Source organism: Capricornis sumatraensis, chromosome 3 (assembly GCF_032405125.1).
Source record: "Capricornis sumatraensis isolate serow.1 chromosome 3, serow.2, whole genome shotgun sequence".
Lineage (NCBI taxonomy): Eukaryota > Metazoa > Chordata > Mammalia > Artiodactyla > Bovidae > Capricornis > Capricornis sumatraensis.
Genome location: NC_091071.1, coordinates 132,418,137 through 132,441,828, shown reverse-complemented (window position 1 = coordinate 132,441,828; position 23,692 = coordinate 132,418,137). Strand labels below are relative to the sequence as shown.

Here is a 23,692-nt window from a genome sequence, read left to right as displayed (position 1 = left end):
CAGCTCTGTCCCATGTCCCTTTTTGAGGTTTTATTGCCAAATATTTGAGGAACAAGATGACTGGTAGAAGTTACTAAACTGTGAAAATGTTATAGTATTATGGTGGTGTTTATGTAGTCTTTTAGAGACATAGATTGTAGGATAATGATTTGTGTCATTTTAAGCAAGTCTTGCCCATTTGAGGGGTCATTAAAGGACCAACCTAAATTGCAATATGGCAAAATAATCAGACAATGAAATCAAATAGCCAAATGGGTCAATAGAAAATAGCAGATTGATCATGCCCTCATCTATAGACTAGTGACTGATCAAATGCCTGGATTGGTATTGTCTTAACTGTCCGTTTCATTTAATCTTAAATTCATGCATGTCCTGCGTTAACCAGGTGTTGACTGTCCCTTTCAGTTATTATCATGCAAAGTTGTATTAGTTCATGTGCAACCTCATGAATCTTGTTGATGGGGACGCACAAATGACAACTTCAGAGTAATTCCCAGCGGGTGACTGGGATGATGTCTGAGAAATGACTGCATGGAGGGAAGAAAGCTGACATTCACTGGCTCCATATCCTGTGTGTTAGGCCTTCTGCACAGATCTTCCTCTCTGAATCCTTCCAGCTTCAGAGGCTAGTATCCATATTTCATTCTCACAGATGAGGGTGCCCTTGTCAGACAAGCAAGCCCTTCCATAGTCTTCTAGGTGAGGAGTTCTTGAATTGACTCAGGTCAGACTCCACAGCCCAGAGGAAGTATTTCTATCAACTAGAATGGCAGGAAGTTTCCATTCTGATAGTACAACTCAGAAATGGTGATGGAAAAGGATGTTAGAAGGCTGACAAAAGTGAAAGTGAAGTAGCTCAGTCGTGTCCGACCCTTTGCAACCCTATGGACTGTACAGCCTTCTAGGCTCCTCCGTCCATAGAGTTTTCCAGGCAAGAGAATTGGAGTGGTTTGCCATTTCCTTCTCCAAGAGATCTTCCCTACCCAGGGATCGAATCTGGGTCTCCCGCCTCACAGGCAGACAGATGCTTTACCGTCTGAGCCACCAGGGAAGCTTTTAGAAGGCTGACAAATAACATTAATTTTTCATGATAAAGTAATTCCTCCAAGTCATTTTTTCCCTATACTGTACCTTCCTCGTGGCTCAGACAGTAAAGAATCTACCTGCAGTACAGGAGACCTGGGTTCAATCCCATGGTCAGAAAGATCCCCTGGAGAAGCGAATGGCAACCCATTCTAGCATTCTTGCCTGGAGAACCCCATGGACAGAGGAGCCTGGTGGGCTATAGTCCATCAGATCGCAAAAAGTTGGACATGACTGAGTGACTGTTTCACTTCATATCCTTAGTTGAAGTATTATTATGATCTCATGTTTAATAGTTATTTAGCATATCACAAAACATAATGACAAGGCTAAAAACAAGCAAAGAATGCATATGCCATTCATTGCCTGCATCGTGCTCTTTCCTCTATGCTAAGGTAGAAAGGATGGCCCTGAGATGCCAGCTTCCCCTCTACTTCTTGCTCTGACGTGGCATGCGTTCTCACCAGTGGAACATGTAACCATTCACTTTGGTTTTAAAATGTTCTTTTTAACAATAAGTGTATTATATATCTGCAGCTTAGCTACTCTTAGTATAACGTTGCTGTTCAAACTAATCTCACTAAGCCAAAGAGAAAGTGGTGAAAAATACCCAATTATTTTATCTTTCCTTTTTGGGAAGGAGGAAAAGGCAATGCTCAGATCTCTGTCTTTCCCAGTATATGTACAAATCATCTTAACCTGTGTTTGCTGTTTTGCTTTTCCTATTAAGTTTTAAATTACCTTTAGGTCCTTTAACTTCCTCTGATTCTTAATTCCTTAGTTAGCTCATATAAAGGCCTGAAACTTTTTGTTTCATTTTTGTCGCCTTGTTTCTTGCTTTGTCTAAAGAATTGGTTGCAGTATCCACTTTGGGCTTGTGTTCACTGATGGAGATGGTGGTGAAGATTTCCCAAGAAATAGTGTGGCCTAGTGGTAGTGTCTCTTTGTGCTGTTCCCTGCTGCTATTTGACTTTGAACAAGCTGCTTCTTTATTCTGAGTTTCTGAGTCTTTAGTCTGAAAAATGGAACCATACTTAAAATGATAGGTGACATCTCTTTTCTGGGATAGTCAAAAACAAACAAGTGAGTTTAAATTTGTCTCAGGAAGCTAAAAGAAAATTTGTTTTTCTTAGTTGTATAATTTCTACTTAGCTATAATAAGCATTAATAATAATACCATAATGTTCTCTTGCAGTTGTCTTAGAGCAATTTCAAATTAGTTAGTAAACTTTGCAGTAAGTAATTCTGGTATATTTTGAGTTCTCTTATTTTATTAAAAAACGACTTCCAAATATAAGTGGCAGAAGTGTCAGAGTGGTTGCACATAAGGGATTTTAATCCCTCATCTATGTTCTTTATATTTAAAATTTCACGATTGGTTACAAAGAAGCCTACAACTTTCAAAAATTTTTCTGTAGTTAGGAAGATGTGTTAAACCTTCCTATTTATTTCAGTGCATAATATTTTTCGTAAATAGCTTTGTCTACAATCACTGTCTATATGTTGTTTATGGTTGTGAGTAAGTATCTGAGGCGGTTGCCTCAGTTGCCCATCACACAAGTCTTCCTCCTTTCTTTCTCACAATCCCCCACTATGCAAAGTGAAGCATGTTTATTAAATGCAAAGTCAGTTTATTATTAGTCATTTAATATTGAGTGAGTGAGTGAAATCGCTCAGTCGTGTCTGACTCTTTGTGACCGCATGGACTGTAGCCCCCCAGACTCCTCTGTCCATGGGATTCTCCAGGCAAGAATACTGGAATGTGTTGCCATTTCCTTCTCCAGGACATTTAATATTAGTCTATTTAATTATATCCTATTTACATATATTTAATTATATTTTGATTTTAGTTGCTAAGTCACATTCTGCTCTATGCGACACCATGGACTGTAATCTACCATGCTTCTCTGTCTATGGGATTTCCCAAGCAAGAATACTGGAGTGGGTTGCTGTTTCTTTTGTCAGGAAATGTTCCCAACCCAGGGACTGAGCCTGAGTCTCATGAATTGCAGGTAGTCTCCTGCACTGCAGGCAGTTTTCTTTACCAACTGAGTTACTAGGAAAGCCCTCTATTTAATTATAATATAAATATTAATATTTAATAAAACATAGTCCCATAGTTTGTGTTAAAAATAGCAGCACACATATCTTTGGGTTATTCATATCAGTATCACTTTATGTTAACATAAATACTCAGAAGTTGGTTGTATTCTGGATTGAAAAAGTAGACTTAGATCTTGTTCATTTGTCAAAAGAAATGTGGGTATTCTAAAAGTCCAATTGTATGGTTGCTCTCAAATGATTGGAAAACATAAAAGAGCAATGTAGACTACAAAATTATATACATATTTTTAAAAGCAGTGAATGGAAATTAGATGTTTTCTGGCAGGGTGGTAGGTGGGAGAGATTTTAATCATTACTCATCCCATTTTGCAGCAACTGTATCTCATCAGGTCCAAGATGCTGTTGATTGTAAGATGCATCTCAATTTCAGTGATATTAAAGTAGTGTCAGCCCTTGGTATCCTAGGACCCCCTTGCAGATAGCCAGGTTCTCAGCTCTTTAAATAACATGTATAAAATAATGTAGTATTTGCATATACCCAGCGCACATGCTTCTATATACTTTAAGTCATCTCTAGATTAAATGCTGTGTTCATAGTTGCACACTGCGTGTGCTGCAGTATGCACAGAAAATTCAAGTTTTGCTTTTTGGAACATTCTGGAATTTTTTTCCCAATATTTTCAATCTATAGTATGGATGCCTGGATGCAGAACCCATGGATACCGGGGCATGACTGTATGATGAAATGTGGTAAATAAAAATTCTTTGTGCCCCAGGGCTGCTGGAGAACACTCTTCCTTGTAAAGTAAAAGTCATCATGTGCTTGTTCTACGTTATCCCCTTTCAATTTTGTTTATAATAAATTGTTTTGATGTTTTAAATATAAATTGACACCAGTAAACATTAAGATCACCTTGTAGTATGCATCTAGAGTATTCCAGTGAGGTTTAGTGATTCAGACAAAGGCAATGAGAATATAGCAGTCTAATTTAGGGTTATAGAATGATTATAAGAAACTGGACTAATAAGACATAACATGATCTTTCACCTACAATATTCCCAAGAAATACCTCTTCTATTTTTAAAGCTTTCTCGGGTTGAATTATAAAGATTTGTATCAGTAGAGCTACTTTAAGTGTCAACTAAATGTAAAGAACTGCACAGAATTAATATGAATAAAAGGTGCCACCAATTTGAAGAGACTTTTCTGGTGACTAAAGTTTCTCATTATATAGGAAATTGTTTTTATTTACTACCCAGTTCCTTTACTCAGTTCCTAGCATAAACCTATTTTTTGTTCTGTGGTTTGTAGAGCTGGAAACTCAAAATGGTACATGGAAGAGAACAAGCCTGACTGAATCTCAGGGTAGCCAACTCCTTTTTTTTTTTTTCCTATTATCTTTTAATTTTTATTATTATTTTAGTATATGTTGCAGATGTGTAGAATTTACTATTTGACATCTGTGTACTCTACACAGTGATCACTGCCACAGGTCTCATTACCATCCGTTACCATACAGTTGAGCTCCTTCACCAGTTTCACTCACCCTGCAACTCTGGTAACCACTAATCTGATATCTGTATCTCTGAGTTTGTTTTAATTTTTAGATTCCATATGAGTGAAATTATACAGCATTTGTGTTTCTCTTATTTATTCCACTTAACATAATACCTGCAAGGTCCATTCACATTTTTGTCAATGAGAGGATTTAATGCTTTGTTATGACGAAGTAGTATTCCACTGTGTTATATACCACATTTGCCGACTCCTGCTTTTTAAATGAGTGTGAGCCCAACCCTAGTATAAGACCATCTTTGATGAAGGCAATAAAAGCCCTGATATTCATTTTCTTGTGACATCAGTTCAGTTCAGTTGCTTAGTTGTGTCCAACTCTTTGTGACCCCATGGACTGCAGCACACCAGGCCTTCCTGTCCATCACCAACTCCCGAAGTTCACCCAAACTCATGTCCATTGAGTCAGTGATGCCATCCAACCATCTCATCCTCTGTTGTCCCTTCAGTCTTTCTACCTTCAGTCTCCTACCTTCAGTCTTTCTCAGCATCAAAGTCTTTTCCAGTTAGTCAGTTCTTCACATCAGGTGGCCAAAGTATTGGAGTTTCATCTTCAACATCAGTCCTTCCAGTGAACACTCAGGACTGATCTCCTTTAGGATAGACGGGTCGGATCTCCTTGCAGTCCAAGGGATTCTCAAGAGTCTTCTCCAACACCACAGCTGAAAAGCATCAATTCTTCAGTGCTCAGCTTTCCTTATAGTCCAGCTCACATCCATACATGACCACTGGAAAAACCATAGTCTTGACTAGATGGACCTTTGTTGGCAAAGTAATGTCTCTGCTTTTGAATATGCTATCTAGGTGGGTCATAACTTTCCTTCCAAGGAGTAAGTGTCTATTAATTTCATGACTGCAGTCACCATCTGCAGTGATTTTGGAGCCCCCAAAATAAAGTCAGACATTGCTTCCACTGTTTCCCTATCTATTTGCCATGAAGTGATGGGACCAGATGCCAAGATCTTAGTTTTCTGAATGTTGAACTTTAAGCCAACTTTTTCACTCTCCTCTTTCACTTTCATCAAGAGGCTCTTTAGTTATTCACTTTCTGCCATAAGGGTAGTGTCATCTGCATATCTGAGGTTATTTATATTTCTCCTGGAAATCTTGATTCCAGCTTGTGCTTCATCCAGCCCAGCGTTTCTCATGATGTACTCTGCATAGAAGTTAAATAAGCAGGGTGACAATATAGAGTTTTGACGTACTCCTTTTCCTATTTGGAACCAGTCTGTCGTTCCATGTCCAGTTCTAACTGTTCCTTCCTGACCTGCATACAGGTTTCTCAAGAGGCAGGTCATGTGGTCTGGTATTCCTGTGTCTTTCAGAATTTTCCACAGTTTATTGTGATCCACATAGTCAAAGGCTTTGGTTTAGTCAATAAAGCAGAAATAGATGTTTTTCTGGAACTCTTGCTTTTTCGATGTTCCAGTGGATGTTGGCAATTTGATCTCTGGTTCCTCTGCCTTTTCTAAAACCAGCTTGAACATCTGGAAGTTCATGGTTCACGTATTGCTGAAGCCTGGCTTGGAGAATTTTGAGCATTATTTTACTAGTGTGTGATATGAGTGCAATTGTGCAGTAGTTTGAGCATTCTTTGGCATTGCCTTTCTTTGGGATTGGAATGAAAACTGACCTTTTCCAGTCCCATGGACACTGCTGAGTTTTTCAAATGTGCTGGCATATTGAGTGCAGCACTTTCACAGCATCATCTTTTAGGATTTGAAACAGCTCAACTGGAATGCCATCACCTCCACTAGCTTTGTTCATAGTGATGCTTTCTAAGGCCCACTTGACTTCACATTCCAGGATGTTTGGCTCTAGGTGAGTGATCACACCATTGTGTTTATCTGGGTCATGAAGATATTTCTTGTACAGTTCTTCTGTGTATTCTTGCCACCTCTTCTTAATATCTTCTGCTTCTGTTAGGTCTATACCATTTCTGTCCTTTATCGAGTCCATCTTTGCATGAAATATTCCCTTGGTATCTCTCATTTTCTTGAAGAGATCTCTAGTCTTTCCCATTCTGTTCTTTTCCTCTATCTCTTTGCATTGATCATTGAAGAAGGCTTTCTTATCTCTTCTTGCTATTCTTTGGAACTGTGCATTCAGATGCTTATATCTTTCCTTTTCTCCTTTGCTTTTCCCTTCTCTTCTTTTCACAGCTATTTGTAAGGCCTCCTCAGCTAGCCATTGTGCTTTTTTGCATTTCTTTTTCTAGGGGATGGTCTACTCCCTGTCTCCTGTACAATGTCAAAAACCCCATCCATATCAGATCTAGTCCCTTAAATCTATTTCTCACTTTCACTGTATAATCATAAGGGATTTGATTTAGGTCATGCTTGAATGGTCTAGTGGTTTTCCCCACTTTCTTCAATTTAAGTCTGAATTTGGCAATAAGGAGTTTATGATAGAGTCAGCTCCTGGTCTTGTTTTTGCTGACTGTGTAGAGCTTCTCCATTTTTGTCTGCAAAGAATATGATCAATCTGATTTCTATGTTGTCCATCTGGTGATGTCCACCTGTAGAGTCTTCTCTTGTGTTGTTGGAAGAGGATGTTTGCTATGACCAGTGCGTTCTCTTGGCAAAATTCTATTAGCCTTTGCCCTGCTTCATTCTGTACTCCAAGACCAAATTTGCCTGTTATTCCAGGTGTTTCTTGACTTCCTACTTTTGCATTCCAGTCCCCTATAATGAAAAGGACATCTTTTGGGGGTGTTAGTTCTAAAAGGTCTTGTAGGTCTTCATAGAACCATTCAGCTTCAGCTTCTTCAGTGTTAGTGGTTGGGGCATAGGCTTGGATTACTATGATATTGAATGGTTTGCCTGGAAACAAACAGAGATCATTCTGTCGTTTTTGAGATTGCATCCAAGTACTGCATTTTGGACTCTTTTGTTGACCATGATGGCTACTCCATTTCTTCTAAGGGATTCCTGCCTACAGTAGTAGAAATAATGGTTATCTGAGTTAAATTCACCCATTCCAGTCCATTTTAGTTCACTGATTCCTTAAATGTCGATGTTCATTCTTGCCATCTCTTGTTTGACCACTTCCAATTTGCCTTGATTCACGGACCTGACATTCCAGGTTCCTATGCAATATTGCTCTTACAGCATCGGACCTTGCTTCTATCACCAGTCACATCCACAACTGGGTGTTGTTTTTGCTTTGGCTCCATGCCTTCATTCTTTCTGGAGTTATTTCTCCACTGATCTCTAGTAGCATATTGGGCACCTAACTGACCTGGGGAGTTCATCTTTCAGTGTCCTATCTTTTACCTTTTCATACTGTTCGTGGGGTTCTCAAGGCAAAAATATTGAAGTGGTTTTGCCGTTCCCTTTTCCAGTGGACCACATTTTGTCAGAACTCTCCACCTTGACCCATCTGTCTTGGGTGGCCGTAGATGGCATGCCTTAGTTTCATTGAGTTAGACAAGGCTTGGTTTATGTGATCAGATTGACTAGTTTTCTGTGATTGTGGTTTCAGTCTGTCTGCCCTTTGATGCCCTCTCTTGAGTGCCTACTTTCTTAATGGCCTTTCTCTTAGCTTGGACATGGGGTATCTCTTCATGACTGCTCCAACAAAGCACAGCTGCTGCTCCTGACTTTGGACGTGGGTTATCTCCTCTCAGCCAAATAGATTGACACAAGCCACTAAGACAAGAGTGTTAATGAAGATGCATCTGAAATAACAACAAAGTATGGAGGCCACGAAGTGGGAAAAATGTGGATTATTTGGGGCCAGAGTGATATGGGTTTGTTTCCTGGTGTTATGGGCCAGGGAGAGTTGAGGGGAAGCTCCAGGCAGGACTTAAAACACTTTCCTTTTTAATCAGCTTTCTGGGACACTTTGCAATGGAAGGTTTAGCTCTGACTACTGCCATAGCTATATATCTTATGCCTTTCCAGAGGGTAAGATTCATAACAACCAACAAAGAAAGATGACAAGTACATCTGTAATTATTCACATACACTAGAGTGGCTGGTGCATCTGTTATTAGACTGCTTTCATGTTAAATTTTTCATTATTATGACATTTCAGTTTGGCATTTTAAAGTTTCATCTTTGTCCCTTTTCATCTGTTACATTTTGGTGCCTCAGATATCCCACATCAGAGCTGTGTTAGGCACAAGGGAGAAGAAAAAAGAGACATAGTCACTGTCCTCCAGGGTCTCATAGACTGGGACAGAGAGGAAAGCTCAGCCCAGAGAGGGAAGGAACTAGCCCAGCTAGCCAAGAGACTTCTATACTCCTTGTTAATAAGACACAAAGTAAAACCCTGCCTCAGGAAGATTAGGGTTCCGTTGGTCCTCTAAAGTAGCATGCAAGGCTCGGAAGTTCTGTGATACACTCAGGTGTTACTAGCTCTTTGTGCTTCCCGGGCTGTGTTCAGAGCCTCAGATTAAGAGAGTTCTCTTTACTATCTCCCGATAGAGAACAGAATTGTCATTTAGAAATCAGCAACTGCAGGCAGGACAGCCATCTGCTGTATAGAAAGAACCAAAGAGATTTCTGTAAATTGAATTAGGAATCCCCACTCCCCTCATCAGTACTGTGTAGTGATTAAAAAAGAGGGAGCCTGTGAGCTCAGAGAGGAAACTGTCTTATATGGGAGTCTATGCAGGACTGTCTACTGGTGTTTGAACTTTCTGGTAGATAAGTTGCCAATGCCTTGATTTATTGTTATCCTTTTTATCTTGACTACTTTGTCAAAATGCCATTAAAAGTTCTAAGATTTCCTTCAACTGCTTCATATCTGGGGAAACCTTTTGTAAGAAAGATGAGATTTCAAGGCAGGATATAAAGCCTTACATAGGTCATTTGGATTTCCTGACTTGTTTATGTCCATTTGCTTTTCAACAGAATTTGCAGAAATAAAACCTGTGTGCAAAACATATACATATACTATCACAGTTGTTCAGGTATAAATGAACATCTGCCACGAATGTTGGTCCAAGCATGCCATATTGACTGAAAACGTATCTGTATGGAATTTAATTCAAGGTGTGCAGTTATAGGGCTTACCTGGCGGCTCAGTGGTAAAGAAGCATCCTGCCATTGCAGGAGACATGGGTTTGATCCCTGGGTCAGGAAGATTCCCTAGAGAAGGAAATGGCAACCCACTCCAGTATTCTTGCCTGGGAAATCCCATGGAGAGAGGAGGCTGGTAGGCTACAGTCCATGGGGTCACAAAAAGTCAGACACAGCTTTGCGACTGAGCACACACATGCAGTTGTAATTTTTAATTTTTCAGGGGTGAGTCAGGTTATGTTCCCCTTCCCTTTCCTTTTAACTGCAATTTCAAACAAATCAGCTAAGGCATTGAGCTGAGGAGAGAAAGGAGTATGAAGAGTAAGAAGGAATCAGGTACTTTAGCACTCAGAAATTTTGATGCATTTTTGGTTGAAACACAGTACAAGTGTTATGTTTAGTTTCCCCTGCTCTAAAATAGCACTGTTAATTTTTTCATTTGGTGAATTTTCACACAAGTGCTAATCACACGTTTCTATAAATTATATTAATTTAACTTATTTCCCTAAATGTTGTTCTGCAGTGTGTAGCACGGATGTTCTCAGATTCTTGGCTGTGTAAGCTTGTTGCAGTTGGAAGCTGAACAGAAATATTTGAAAGGCATTATTTGGCTTACAGATGCAGGAGCATCTGATCTCACCTTTTGCTGGGGTTCCTAAATCACAACTGTTCTTTGCCTTTGCAGTCAATCTACATGTCCTGTCCCCTCTTTTTGACATTGTCCCCTGTTGTTTTTTTGGAGAAAGCACTGTCATCTGCAGGTTAAAGGGCTGGTAAATTTTGGTAATTGTGTTTAATAGTTTAGTTTGTAGGAGAATGACTTCTTCAAACTTAAAAGACAGAGGAGATTGGTATAGACTATAATGTCCCCTTTCTTGTCCCTAAAAAGGAATACTCATATCAAAAATAACTTTTTTTTTCCTTTGCAGAGTATGATTTCATCCATTGTAAATAGCACATATTATGCCAACGTGTCAGCAACCAAGTGCCAGGAGTTTGGGAGATGGTATAAAAAGTACAAGAAGATTAAAGGTAAATTGGCTTATATTTTTGAAGCTGATTTTCAGGTTTTTAGGTCAAGGAATTGTTGACTCTTGGGAATTTCTGCTGATTTAGATATAACTTTTTAATAAAAAATTTATATAATTTTTTTTCTAAAGGTAGGGTTTTTTACAATTGAAATATAGTTGATTTACAATATTGTGTTAGTTTCAGGTATACAGCAAAGTGATTCAGTTTCATTTTTTTCCAGATTCTTTTCCATTTTAGGTTATTAGAAAAAAGATATTGAATATAGTTCCCTGGACTATACAGTAAATCCTTGTTATTTATTTTATATATAGTAGTGTCTGTCTGTTAATTCCATGCTCCTAATTTATCTCCCCTTCCCCCTTTGCCAACCACAAGTTTATTTTCTAAGTCTATGAGTCTTTTCTGTTTTGTAAATAAGTTCATTTGTATTATTATTATTTTTTTAGATTCAACAAAAAATAAATGATATCATATAATATTTGTTTTTCTCTGTCTGACTTCACTCAGTATGGTGATCTATAGGTCCATCCATGTTGCTGCAAATGGCAATATTTCATTCTTTTTTTGTGACTGAGTAATAATATTCTGTTGTATGTAAATATCATATCTTTATCTGTTCATTCATTGATGGACACTTAGGTTGCTTCCTTGTCTTGGCTGTTGTAAATAGTGCTGCTGTGAGCATTGGGGTACAAGAAAGGGTTCTCTTAATATTTTCATTAAGAGATCCAAATTGGCTCCTTTAAAACTAAGATGGCATTAAAACTAAATTCTTAGCATAATGTATGAAGTTTATAGTTTTCACAAGAGATGCATGTGAAGGCTGAAATCTTTAAAAATATTTTGAAGTGGTATGTTTTAGACAGGCATGTCTATTTTAAAAACTCAATAAATCATTTTCATTAATTTATTAATGTAATTTAAAAGCAGTCATTCTAGGTTAAATTAGCACTTATAGTTTAAGTACCAGTTAACAAACTGAAAGGAATATGTGGTATCAGGAAATCTTTGATCAGAAGTGGAGTTTTGATGTTGTGTTTATTTGGAGACAATTCTAAAATAGTGGTAAAAGCAAAGGGACTCTGTAGTCAGGAGAATTTGTATTCGGATCTTTGTCTTCTGTTTGCTAACTGTGTGAGTTTGAATTAATTATTTAACTCTACCAAGAATCAGTTTCCTCATCTGAAAATTGGAAGTAATAAAAGTAAATCGCTAACTAGCTACAGGGACTAAATACCTTAATACCGGCACAAAGTAATCTCTTAATCATTGTTACAGTATTTTAGTTGTTGTTTATTAATAGTAGTAGTTCTACTAGCAGTAATATATTATATATGGAATTATATCTGGTACTGAATATACAGTTCTCTTATCATCAATATAATAAATGGCATACTATTTAGGCCATCCAGCCCTTTAAATATATCAATCATATTTGGCCTTTGCAAATTTGTCAATGTTGGAAAAATTCTATTCTTCCCACCCCCATTCAAAGGCTATTCAATTCAAATGCTACCAGCCCCTGCGGAAATTGGAATTTGGGGGAACAGAACAGATTGGTGTTTGAGGGTCCTTCTAGTCCATATTTTGTGTGACTATGACATCATCTGTTGCGCTTTATTTGGGTATTCAGAGCCTTGCTAGAGGTTTACTGCCCCTGTGGAGAGGGTTAAATGGCAATTTATGGTGGACAGGTAAAAGTAAAGGAAGAATTTGTTTGTTTTTATTACCCTGCAAGTTTTCTGTAGGGAAACACTATCAAAGTAGTGCCTCTTGGCTGTTTTTGGGAGTTTGTTTACAAGGTTACCTTTTGAAGAAATGAACTTTATTTTCATTGGTGGCACATTTCTGATTTCAAAGGAATGAGAGCATTTTATGCTAAATATATAATTTGTAAGGAAAGTCAAGAGGTTGAACTACCCAGTAGAAATTAAGTTCACTGAAAATTCAACTAAGATCCATTCCTTTTCAACATATTCTAAAATTCTTTAGACTTTCTAGTTTCTGGTTTGGGGACTTGCTTTAGAATGTTACTAATATTAACTCTTGTACAGGATAAGATGAATAACTCCTCATTCTAAGACATGATTGTGTAGTTCCGAAGTGTTTCTTTTCTGTAAGTGTTGTCTCCAAGTTTTTCCTTTAACATCAGGTTGTTAAAGTGTTTGAACAATATCCTCTTTGGCTAAAAAAATCAAAAGAATCATACTGCTTCAAGGTCATTTGTTAGATCTCATTTACTTGCTATTATAAGAGAAAGGAAGAGAATGTACGCACTCTTTTAATAGTCTGGAGTATAATTCTAAATTCAGAAAGACTGGAAATTTCACTGTAGTGTTCTCAGAATTGCCACTGCAGAATGTGTATGTGTGTGTGAGTCTGTGGTATGTGTTTGTGTTCACATACACATTAACACTCACGTCTTCTACTTTTCTCTTTTCTTTCTTAGAGATTCAGTTCTTCAAGCTCTGTTTTTTTCCCCCAAGATAGTAAATGCACAGTTAATTCTTTAAGTGCCATAAAAGCAGACTGAGACCTCGGTTTCAGGAGGTCAAGGATCCACACCTGGAGAGGCGGCCAGACACTATGTACACATGCTATTCAAAGAGATGGCGCTAGTCATTGCTGTTGAGAGTGTGTGTGTGCATGTGTGTGTCAGTAGGAGGAGAAAAGGGAAGGTTAAGGTATGTGTGAAGTAAACACAAGCTGCCGTAAAACAGTTCAAGTGGTGTTGATTCATCAACCAAGGGAGTGGGAGGAAAAACAAAGAATTCATGACAGGTAGAATGGTGTACAGAAAATAAACACTCCAGAGAAGTGCGTTTTATTAACCTTCAACCTTCGGAGAAAAGGAAGTGTTGGACCTATACAGGAACATTTCCACTTGGAAGCTTTATGCTATGAATAGATGTCACTGTGGGGGTTCCTATCTGGTAGAATCCATTACTCATGAGAAAGCAGTGATTTTGTTTGTGAAATTTCTATTTGTGTCCATCCATTTTCAAAATGAAAAAACAAAACAAAAACAACAAACCTGGAATTTCAAGCCTGGAAATAAAGTAGCAAAACCAGAATTCTGCTTGCGACTCTTCCTTTGCTTAGTCGCTCAGTCATGTCTGACTCTTTGGTGACCCCAGGGACTGTAGCCCGCCATGCTTCTCTGTCCATGGGGATTCTCCAGGCAAGAATGCTGGAGTGGCTTGCCATGCCCTCCTCTTCCTCAGAACCCAGAAATCAGTCTTTTATTGTCTCCCCACCCCTTCCTTGTGTCCATCCCATAGTTACCAGCTTCCATGTATCATTGCTGATACTCAGTGTAGAAGAAAATCTGACGCTAACTTACTGATGTCCCAAACTAAATGCACTCTGCATTGTTAAATATGTTTCCTATTATCTTCTAATGTCTGTTTTAATAAAACAGTGGGAACTAAATGGTTGCTTCTTAATCAAAACCATGATTTCCTAAACGTAAGCTATGTGATTCTGTTACAAATTGCCACATATAGATCTTATAGGTCAAAATTTTTTTCTCTTCTCATGGAAGTAAATAAACAGTAAAATAATTATATACTTTGAAAGATCAAAGTAAATATGACCAAAACCTGGCAAAAATAAAAGTCTACTGAAAGGATTTGAAAAAAAAAAAAAGATCAGATTGCAAATTCTATAGTTAATGCTTAAATAAATATGAGAAAAATGAATAATCAATAATTTGATATCATTAAAAACACATGTGAAGACTATATACAAATAGAATTGTCTAAATTTTGAAGTAAACATTTTAATGTGCATTTTTTGAATTTGTTGTTATTATAGCTAAACGTTTACACTTACTCTTTAAAACGTCCTAAGTTGGTTTGGCTTAGCATGTTAACTTTATTTTCCTCAGTGATCATAGCAAAGCACATTCTGTTTACCTTTTTCCTTTAATTTCAAAGACAATCATAGTTGACACAGACGTATTTGAGTTAACATTAGTGTTAATTTAGGATAGATGGGGAGACAGTTTGTATACTATGGTTTTAAAGATCAGAACTGTGAACCTACTCCCCAGGAGTTTTTGATACTGAAGAAAATGGAAGTGGGTGAATGGCATAGTTGGTTGGTTTAGATGGCATTTTTTTTTATTGCTGTTCATCTCATACTATAATTGCTTCTGGCCTAGTTTATACAATGTAGAGCTCATAAAAACTCCCAGGTTTAAGGGGGGAAAAAGTATACTTTGTGGAAAAACAAAGCAAAACAAAAAGAGCAATATTAACAGTTGTTTATGTAGGAATCTTAGTATTGGACACAAGATTAATCCACAGGGACCAGAAACAGTCATGCTATTAATTATTTTCAAGACTTCTAGGGGTTGTGTGAGATTTATCTATGAATTTTTCTTTCTTAAGTGCTACACATTTTATTAAAACACTTAATTTTTTGACCTAAGTCATCTTATGTATTAAATCTATTTAGATATAAACTTGCCCCATCATTTTTATGAAGCTAAGTGGCAATTATGTGCAATACTATTAGAAATTATGTTATTCTGGCAATCTGCTTTCATAGGGGAGCTTTTAAGAATAAGAAAGTACATTAACAAAGAAGGGATGATATACTTTAAATGTTCCCTAATTAAAACCTAATAAGTTTAAAAAAAATAACTTTATATTTAAAATGTTTTCCATCTGGCACCAAAAGCAAAGTGAAGTATCATTTTTGGTCAGGTCAATCTCAAGTATTTAATATGTCACAAGAATTAAGGGGTCATTGAAAGTTTACACAAATCTAGTGGATCTCACAAAATTGTTTGTGTCATAAAATAATACCACTAGAGTGAGCAGACCTAACCAAACCCCATACTTTGGCCAGAAAGCAAAATTATCCCCATCACTTTCCTTTTCTCAATCATTGCTCAAGAACCCCTGATTGCTAGTTGTCTTAATTTTATTTGTTTATTTGAACTTGTTTTGCAAAATATTAAAAAGCTGGGAGAAATGAGGATTTTTAAAAACCAGTGTTACTTCCTCAAGCCTGGTTTATTCTAGTAATCAGTATTTTATCTGACCCTGTCTGATCTAGTCTTGCAAGATCAAACGTCCAGGCCAGCAAGCAGACAGTAAACAAAGCCCGTGAAGGGTTTCAGTAAACACAAAGATTAGATGTTGAATGAAAATTAAACTCCTTGAACTAGTCCTCTGTACTAAAGTGGTTAAGTGGGTTGTGATTAAAAGAAATAAGTAATTATGATCATTATAGCTGAAATGATATAATGTTACCACATTTAAAGCACCTCTTGTACCCAAAAATGATTGTGTCATTTACAAAGTGGCGCCTCAAAGTTGGATAGAGAAATGAGTGTCCTCTGACCTGGTTCCACAAGGCAGTCCTTGCTTAGCCTTGGTGGTCAGGACAATGCCTTTAATCAACTGCCGATACTTCTCCTTCTGCTGCCGTTTAGCTCTGATGAGGTCAAAGTAACTTAACTTTCGTCTACCTAATTCTTCTGAGTCATGAGAGAAATTTGCTTTCAGTTTTAAATCTAAATTAAGGTGTTTGGCAAGGAAGTTTGTCTGCCCTCTGCCTATAGTGTACCTCGCGTAAAATAATGACAACATCAAATCCTTGAATTTTATATGAATATTAGATTCGCTGAAATAGAAACATCACTTCCGCAAACAAGCACTTTCCATCTTAGTAGTTCTCCAACGTTTGAAAGAGCCTTGTGCATTTACACTGGTAATCACTGATGTTCATTCATTGATCACCTTATCCTTGCTGACCTGCAGACTAGGAGCTTGTCGGTAGTGTCACTAAGTGGAAGAATGGTGCGTGGGAAATGCCATGGAACCTAACCTCAGAGGTGGACTCATTTCTTAATTGGATTTTAAGAAGCTTATTCTAGCTGTACTGGTAACTGTTTCTTTAGCTTGGATGTATTTATTCATAAATGTTTAAAGAACGAAAACAATCATTTGTCAACAATGTGGTTTGTAGATGAAACAAACTTGCTATCTTCTCATACTTATACTACTTATAAGCCATTTGGATAGTAGCCACCACTGGTGGCTCAGATGGTAAAGAATCCTCCTTCAATGTGGGAGGCCTGGGTTTGATCTCTGGTTTGGGAAGATCTCCTGGAGGAGTGCCTGGCAACCCACTCCTTGTACTCCAGTATTCTTGCCTGGAGAATTCTATGGACAGGGGAGTCCATGGGGTTGCAAAGAGTTGGACACGACTGAGTGACTAAGCACAAGTACAGCATAAGCCATTTAAAAACATGTGTTAAAAAGAATGGAAGGGGAAAAAGGACCTACTTTTCTAATCCCTTCATTTTTTTAATCCATGCATCTATCCATTACAGTTTGAAAGAATTATAAGACATGGTTTCTGGTTTTTAAAAGCCTATATTCTCTATGAAATAATTAATAATATAACATCTTTTATTATCATTCAGAAAGACATCAACTACTTGGCAGGATTTTAAGTAGGGATCGTTATATAGTCCTCCTTTGCAAGAAAGTTGCAGTCACAATTAGATGATTAATTTTGATGAAATGTTTAGTGAATGTCTCTACTATATCCCATATTCAGTGCTAGAAGCAGAGAGACATTCAGAAACATGTAAGATATGGTTCCTACCTCTAGTTGTGTTGCCTCATCCTAGCAGGGAGGAGAACCCTATAAGTGTATCTGGCAAATATATAGCAGTGATATAAACTAGTGCAGTGGTAACACAGAAGAAGGTCTATAAATTATATCTGCTGGGTGTCAGGTTTGGTTGGGAGTGAGGGGTAATTTAAAAAGAAGGAGCACATGAGTTAAACCTTAGGACAAACAGAGCTTTTCTCCCAGAGGACAAGGAGAAGGAAGAACCTTTCAGGAAGCTGCAGGTTCATCAGTATAGGTGCAGAGGTGCAGAAGAGCAGAATGTATTTAGGAAATTTCAGTGGTTGTCCAGTGTGTCTTTCATGATACTGTGAATACAACATGCCCAGAATGGCGAAGATTTTTGATTGGTGAAAAGGAAAAGATAGAGCATGGCTGGATGTGGGACTGACGGTGGCACCAGACATTGGTGAAAGAGCAAAAATGTTTGTGACTTGGCTGTGAGAAGCTCTTGTGTTATAGTAATGCAAAATAAAGTTGGAAAGCTAGTGAACACATCTTAGGGCACTCTGAAAGCCCAGTTGAGACATTCTGAGAATCATTGAAAGTTTTTCAGCAATGAAGTGAAATAATGATAATGACAGTTTAAAAAAAATCTTCTAGAAGCCATCTGAAACCATTGTATGGATGTGAGTGTGTATGGCAGGAGGGGAGGCAAATGAGAGGAAGAGGGGTGGTGTGCACACTCTGGAGAATACAGGCAAGCGAGGGAGGTGGGACTTTGGCTTTGGTGGCAGGAATGGGAAAGAGAGAGATGACTGATGCAATATGTGGGTGGAAAGAGAAAGGAAAATCAAAGTAGAGTCCAAGGTTTTGAGCTTAAGCGACTTTTGAATGGTTTTGACAGAAACATATTGATATAAACTGAGAGGAAGTTGCTGGTGCTTCAGAGAGTTGGTGAACTAGTGAGAAATATCCACTGGGCTGTTCAAGGTGTGGAGCCAGCTTACCAAAAGACAGGACTAGGGGATAGATTCTGTAGCCAATTTTTTGGATATAATAGTTGCAGTGATACCAAAGGAGGATTCTCTGAAGGAGAAAGTTAGAACAAGCAGGGATTGGAAGCTTTGAGGCATAAAAGGGCCAGGGGTTAGAAGACATGATTAGAGAGAAAGTGAGGTTTCATGGAAGTCAAGGGAAGATGGGTTACCAGTGGAGAAACGTTATCAAGGGGGACAGGGGCAAGAGAAGGAGAAGAGGAGATTGGAAGCCCTTGTTGTTGTTCAGTGGCTTAGTCGTGTCCAGCTCTTTTGTGACCCCCATGGACTGTAGCCCTCCAGGCTTCTCTGTCCATGGGATTCTTCAGGCAAGAGTACGGGAGTGGGTTGCCATTTTCTTCCCCAGGAGATCTTTTCAACACAGGGATTGAACTTATGTCTCTTGCATCTGCTGCTTTGGCAGGTAGATTCTTTACCATTGAGCTACCTAGGAAGCCCCTGGAAGCTCTTAGCTTTGGCAAAAAAGGGACCACAATGACATTGGAGGGAGCTATTTCCTTGTCATGTGAAAACGAAGAGAAGTTAGATACATCAGAGATGGAAGGTTATAAGGAAGTGAGGGCGCAGATAGCGGCTGAGTGATGAAAGGGTGTAAGAGAAGCTAACTGCAGCATCAGGCCTGAGGGCGACACGTACTTCCACCCCTACTCTGATGCTCAGGAGAGAGAGGATGGCGCCAGAGGAGGCCATTATGTTCTGATTACCTAGCAGTGAGGGAGAGAATGGTTGGGACGGGGGCTAGGTGGGGAACTCTGAAATAGGCTCTGGACCAAATATGTTTGGGAAACAGAGAGAAACAAGGAGTTGAATTGGGATGATGTGGTTAAAGGTTGTGGTTCTGGTCTCTAGTTCTTAGCTTTTCCTTTCACAAACTAGATTTTTCATAGTTTCAGATTTCCATTTGTCTTGCCAAGAAACAAAAGCGAAAACAAAGATAGATCTGATGGTGCCTGATGAAGATACCACAGAGTTGTGAAATGAGAGCTCTTGTATGCTGACTAGCAAATATCCAGATTTAAAATCTGTTATGAGTGTGGTGAAATCCTCTTATTTTGGGGGAACCAGTAGGTTGAAGTCAGAATTCTCTTGGTCTCTTGATTGAGTAAATGAAAATTGTTATTTGTGTTTCCTCAGATGATTTACAGAGTTAAAACAGAAAAGTGCTTAGGTTTGCAAGGTGCTCGAAGCTGTTAAATACAGAATGCTAGGACCACCAACTGTCTATGGTAGATAGTTGTTGAACTCACTGTTCTTACCGTGTGCAAGAATTTGAAATTATCTGACCTTGAACTTCTGAACTCCCAAAGGAATGGACATAAATCTAGAATCATCTGGAATACAAGTCAGGCTATGAGTTCTAACATTTGTCCTTTCAAGCTGTCACCTTCTAAGTTCCATGTTAGTAGTAAGTTCAGTTCTTGAATAGTCTCCCTATTAGACCAAAAATTCCGTGAAAGAACATCTGTAGGACTCATCCATTTTGTTACCTTCTCCAAGTCCTGTGAACATAGGATTTTGAGTATTGTAGATACTTAGTAAATATTAATAGAATTTAATTTAATATAGATAAATTTATTTGAACATACCCACTTAGAACAGTTTTATTTTTGCACATGTTATATTGTGACTAATCTTATTTGCTATTGGATGTCTCAATTGAGAGAAAAAAGAAAATTTTTGCTTGTTTAATTCATATTACAAATATCCTTAGCAAATTAGTTATCAGTTAAGCTCATTCTTTTTTTCTGTTAATTACTTTTTGAGCTAAAGATTTAACAACTGTTAATTAATTCCACTGAAAGAGACAGTAACACCTTTATTAAATAAAAATTAGAGACCATTTATGTAGCCTAAGAAAAATATCCCTTGGAGGTATTTCCAGCTAGTTTATTGAATAGTTTACTAAAAATAACAGCCCCAAACATTTAAGTCCTATGAAATCAAAGAGAATGGCCAGTGGAAAAGAATGAATTATGGGTTGATAGGTTCTTTGGTTAACATTTCCTTAATAGGTTAAAGTAAAGAAAAATACTCCTGAACAATACTGTTGAGTTTCTAAAATGTGATTTTTTTAAATCATGTGTCAATTTACCCCTGAAATTATGGTTTCAGATTAAAACAAAGAGTGAAAATCAAGATATCATTATATATAGGTAGCATTAACCTATTCAGAAAGCTGTAGGGATATTTGAAATGCCCAGTGTTATCAAACTATGATAAAGCATCATTTGACACCAAAAGGAACAATAGTGTTCTGATGCAGTAAAGGTGGGCAATGCTCACTTTTTCCATGGAGCATAATGGGTCCTATATGGCCTTTTATTGTCAAAATACAAAGGTGTTCAGGTTCAAGTTGCTTTATGGTAGATATATATATTTTTGTGGATCTTAGTATGATGGAAAAAGGAAGTTGATAATAAGGGGAAAATATACCTAAGAAAACCAATCATTTGGGGTATTATCACAATGCCGGCTGGTACACTTTGCTTATGGGCTGGAAGCATTTTCCTTCCAAGCCTTGTTTTATTAGGAGTTAACAAGTTGGCTCTGAATATCTTGCTCTAGGCAGAGACTTTGCAAGCGAATTTTCAATCCAGAGACAGATTCTCTTTAACAAATTTAGAGGGGGGAAAAAAAAAAAAAAACTTTAGGTTTCATAGTCCTAAAAGACTTAGCTTTTTTTTTTTTGCCCTTCAGCCCTTTCAGACTCCTAATATTTTCTTTAATTATATTTAGTGAACTCTTCTGGTTATAGTTTTGTTTTTAATTTCCAGTGGTGTGGGATTTATATCTGGTATATATGGAATATTGGCTTTAGCTCTTGAAATTGTGTCTATGTTTGTGTTAACAAAAAAGCAGTTTTTATATAACAAATTGACTTTGGACCTACAGTTATTGACTAAGAATAAATCAGAAGTATTTTCAGTGATTGGGCGTGTTCCGTATTGGCAGACATGATGCTGTTCTGGTTTGTCAGGAAAATTAGTGTTATGTTTACATTAAAAAAAAATTAACTCAGTTAAAGACTTTGAGTAGACAGTAGGGCTTTTTAATGCTGATATGTAGCCCAGTTCAGAGAGAGGAGTCTAAATAAATATCAGGTTGAATCAGATGTAATTGCCATTTACATAGGTTAGAATTGTATGTCACCAATTTCATATAGTAGTTCATTGATGTGGATTTATTGTGATTTCCTGAGATTCTCAAGTTATTACCATGTTATATGAGTGTGCATACCCCATTTTATTTTTTGTTTCAAATGAATACTTCATAGTTACAGAGCTTAAAAAGAGTACTTGCAAAAGCTCTCAGTTGATTCATGTGTCATCAGACAGGAGGGAATCCATGCTGATGGCACTCATTTGGGGATAAAGCTTTTTGGCAGCAACAAAAGTAAAAGAATGGGAGGATTCATGAAAATAAATATAGTGAGTGCAAATTTATATTACAGATGACTAGAATGAGTTGCTAATAACAACAAAATAGGGATTAAAGGAGCTATGTTTCATCATCAAATAGAAATGCATCTTATATCACAGGCAGTTGCTACAGGTCCATCTCTGTGTACCAAGCTGTTAAACTGTCTGAAGCAAATCTATAGATAGAGCTCTTTCAAGCTAGTATTATTCAGTACTCTATCTGTAGGGGCTGTCGTCATAACTGGTATGTGTTGTTGTTTGTTGCTAAGTCATGTCTGACTCTTTGTGACGTGCCAGACCTCCCTGTCCCTCACCAGCTCCTGGAGTTCCCCTAAGTTCATGTCCATTGAATTGGTGATGCTATCCAACCATCTTATCCTCTGCTACCCTCTTCTCCTTTTGTCTTCAGTCCTTTCCAGCATCAGGGTCTTTTCCAGTGAGTTGGCTGTTCATATCAGGTGGCCAAAGTATTGAAGCTTCAGCTTCAGCTTCAGTCCCTTCAATGAATATTCAGGGTTGATTTCCTTTAGGATTGATTGGTTTGATCTCCTTGCAGTCCAAGGGACTCTCAAGGACCTGATACATAGTAGCTGACTAATAAATAAGTACAAAGTAGTTGACAGATTCTATCCTATGAATTAAAACAATTAAAAAGCAAATGTGAATAATCCTATTTTAGTGATTAGCTCATGCAGTTGAGAAAAATCAGTCATTTCCTCACCGTTCAGAACTGACTGTCTTCTGCAGTCTGTCACATCAGGAAGGTTTACAGGGTGCAGAGTGTAGCCTGCAGGGAGGGCCGCTACCATTCAGCTAACTCAGCCACTCATGCTGTCACCTCTGCATGTATGGACCACATGTGCACCTGCACGCACATGTACAAACAGAAAGCAGGACTTGTCTGTTGGAAAGTTGATTAAGTCCTGACTTAAACCCCAAAATGAATAGCAGCCACATGCCCCAAGTTGGGCAGTTTAGCTTAAGCGTGGGACAGAGGCTTTAAGATCCTAAAGACATAGGTTTGAGTTCTGTTACTTGCTTTATTTAATAAATTTATGACATTGCTGTTTTTCTTTTTTTTCCCCTGAGCTTCAACTTCTTCAATAAAATGGCATAATAGTATCTATGTGATATAGTTTTTATTTGAGAATTAGATGACAGTGATGTGTTAAGGGTTAGCTCAGTACCTCAACTACTATATAAATGGTAGAAGGCTTGAAGTTATCTGCAATACACTAAGAATAAAAATATTTTTCTCTAAAGGAAATACAACAAAAGTACTTGTGAAACATTTAGTCCCTGAGAACTTCACTTTGAGTTATGCAGAAAAAGAGAAAAAACTAACAAACATTAGTTTTCACTGGCCCTGTGATTTGTTTATTATGCTTATAAGACCAAAGCCAGTAGCTCTAATCATTTTAATTTTTCCTAAATATTTGTCTACATTTGGACTACTATTTGACCTTGAACAAGTTATCTAACTTCTCTGGTATTAGACAGGATTGTTATCCTTAAAATTAGGATACAAGGTTTGGGGGTTAAGGTTGAAGGAGCAAGAATCTTGGGGTGGAGGTTTGGAAATCCACAGCAGTGGTATGCTCAGGAATATGTTTTCCCTATGCTCAAGATGTAAGGACCCATTCCAAACTATTGATTTGATTGGCAACTTTTCTACCAAGAGTGCCACATGGTCAGCCTTTGTCTTACCTTGTAGAATTGCTTCCAGAGTACTTTCTGAGGCTGAAGGAGTCACAGAGAAATGAATTATTCTTCACTCCCCCCACCCAAATTTTTATTTGGCTGTACTCTTCTATCCAGGGTTTCCAGGATTTGTTCTGGTGA

At 37.7% G+C, this 23,692-nt stretch overlaps 1 protein-coding gene across 1 annotated transcript in view; it reads left to right on the top strand.

Moving 5' to 3' along the window:
• SATB2 (SATB homeobox 2) overlaps positions 1-23,692 on the top strand; it is a 199,877-nt gene that overhangs the window by 89,232 nt on the left and 86,953 nt on the right. The window contains exon 6 of the mRNA XM_068968633.1: positions 10,677-10,779. Coding sequence (XP_068824734.1) covers positions 10,677-10,779 — 103 coding nt within the window. The remainder of the gene's footprint in view (positions 1-10,676; positions 10,780-23,692) is intronic.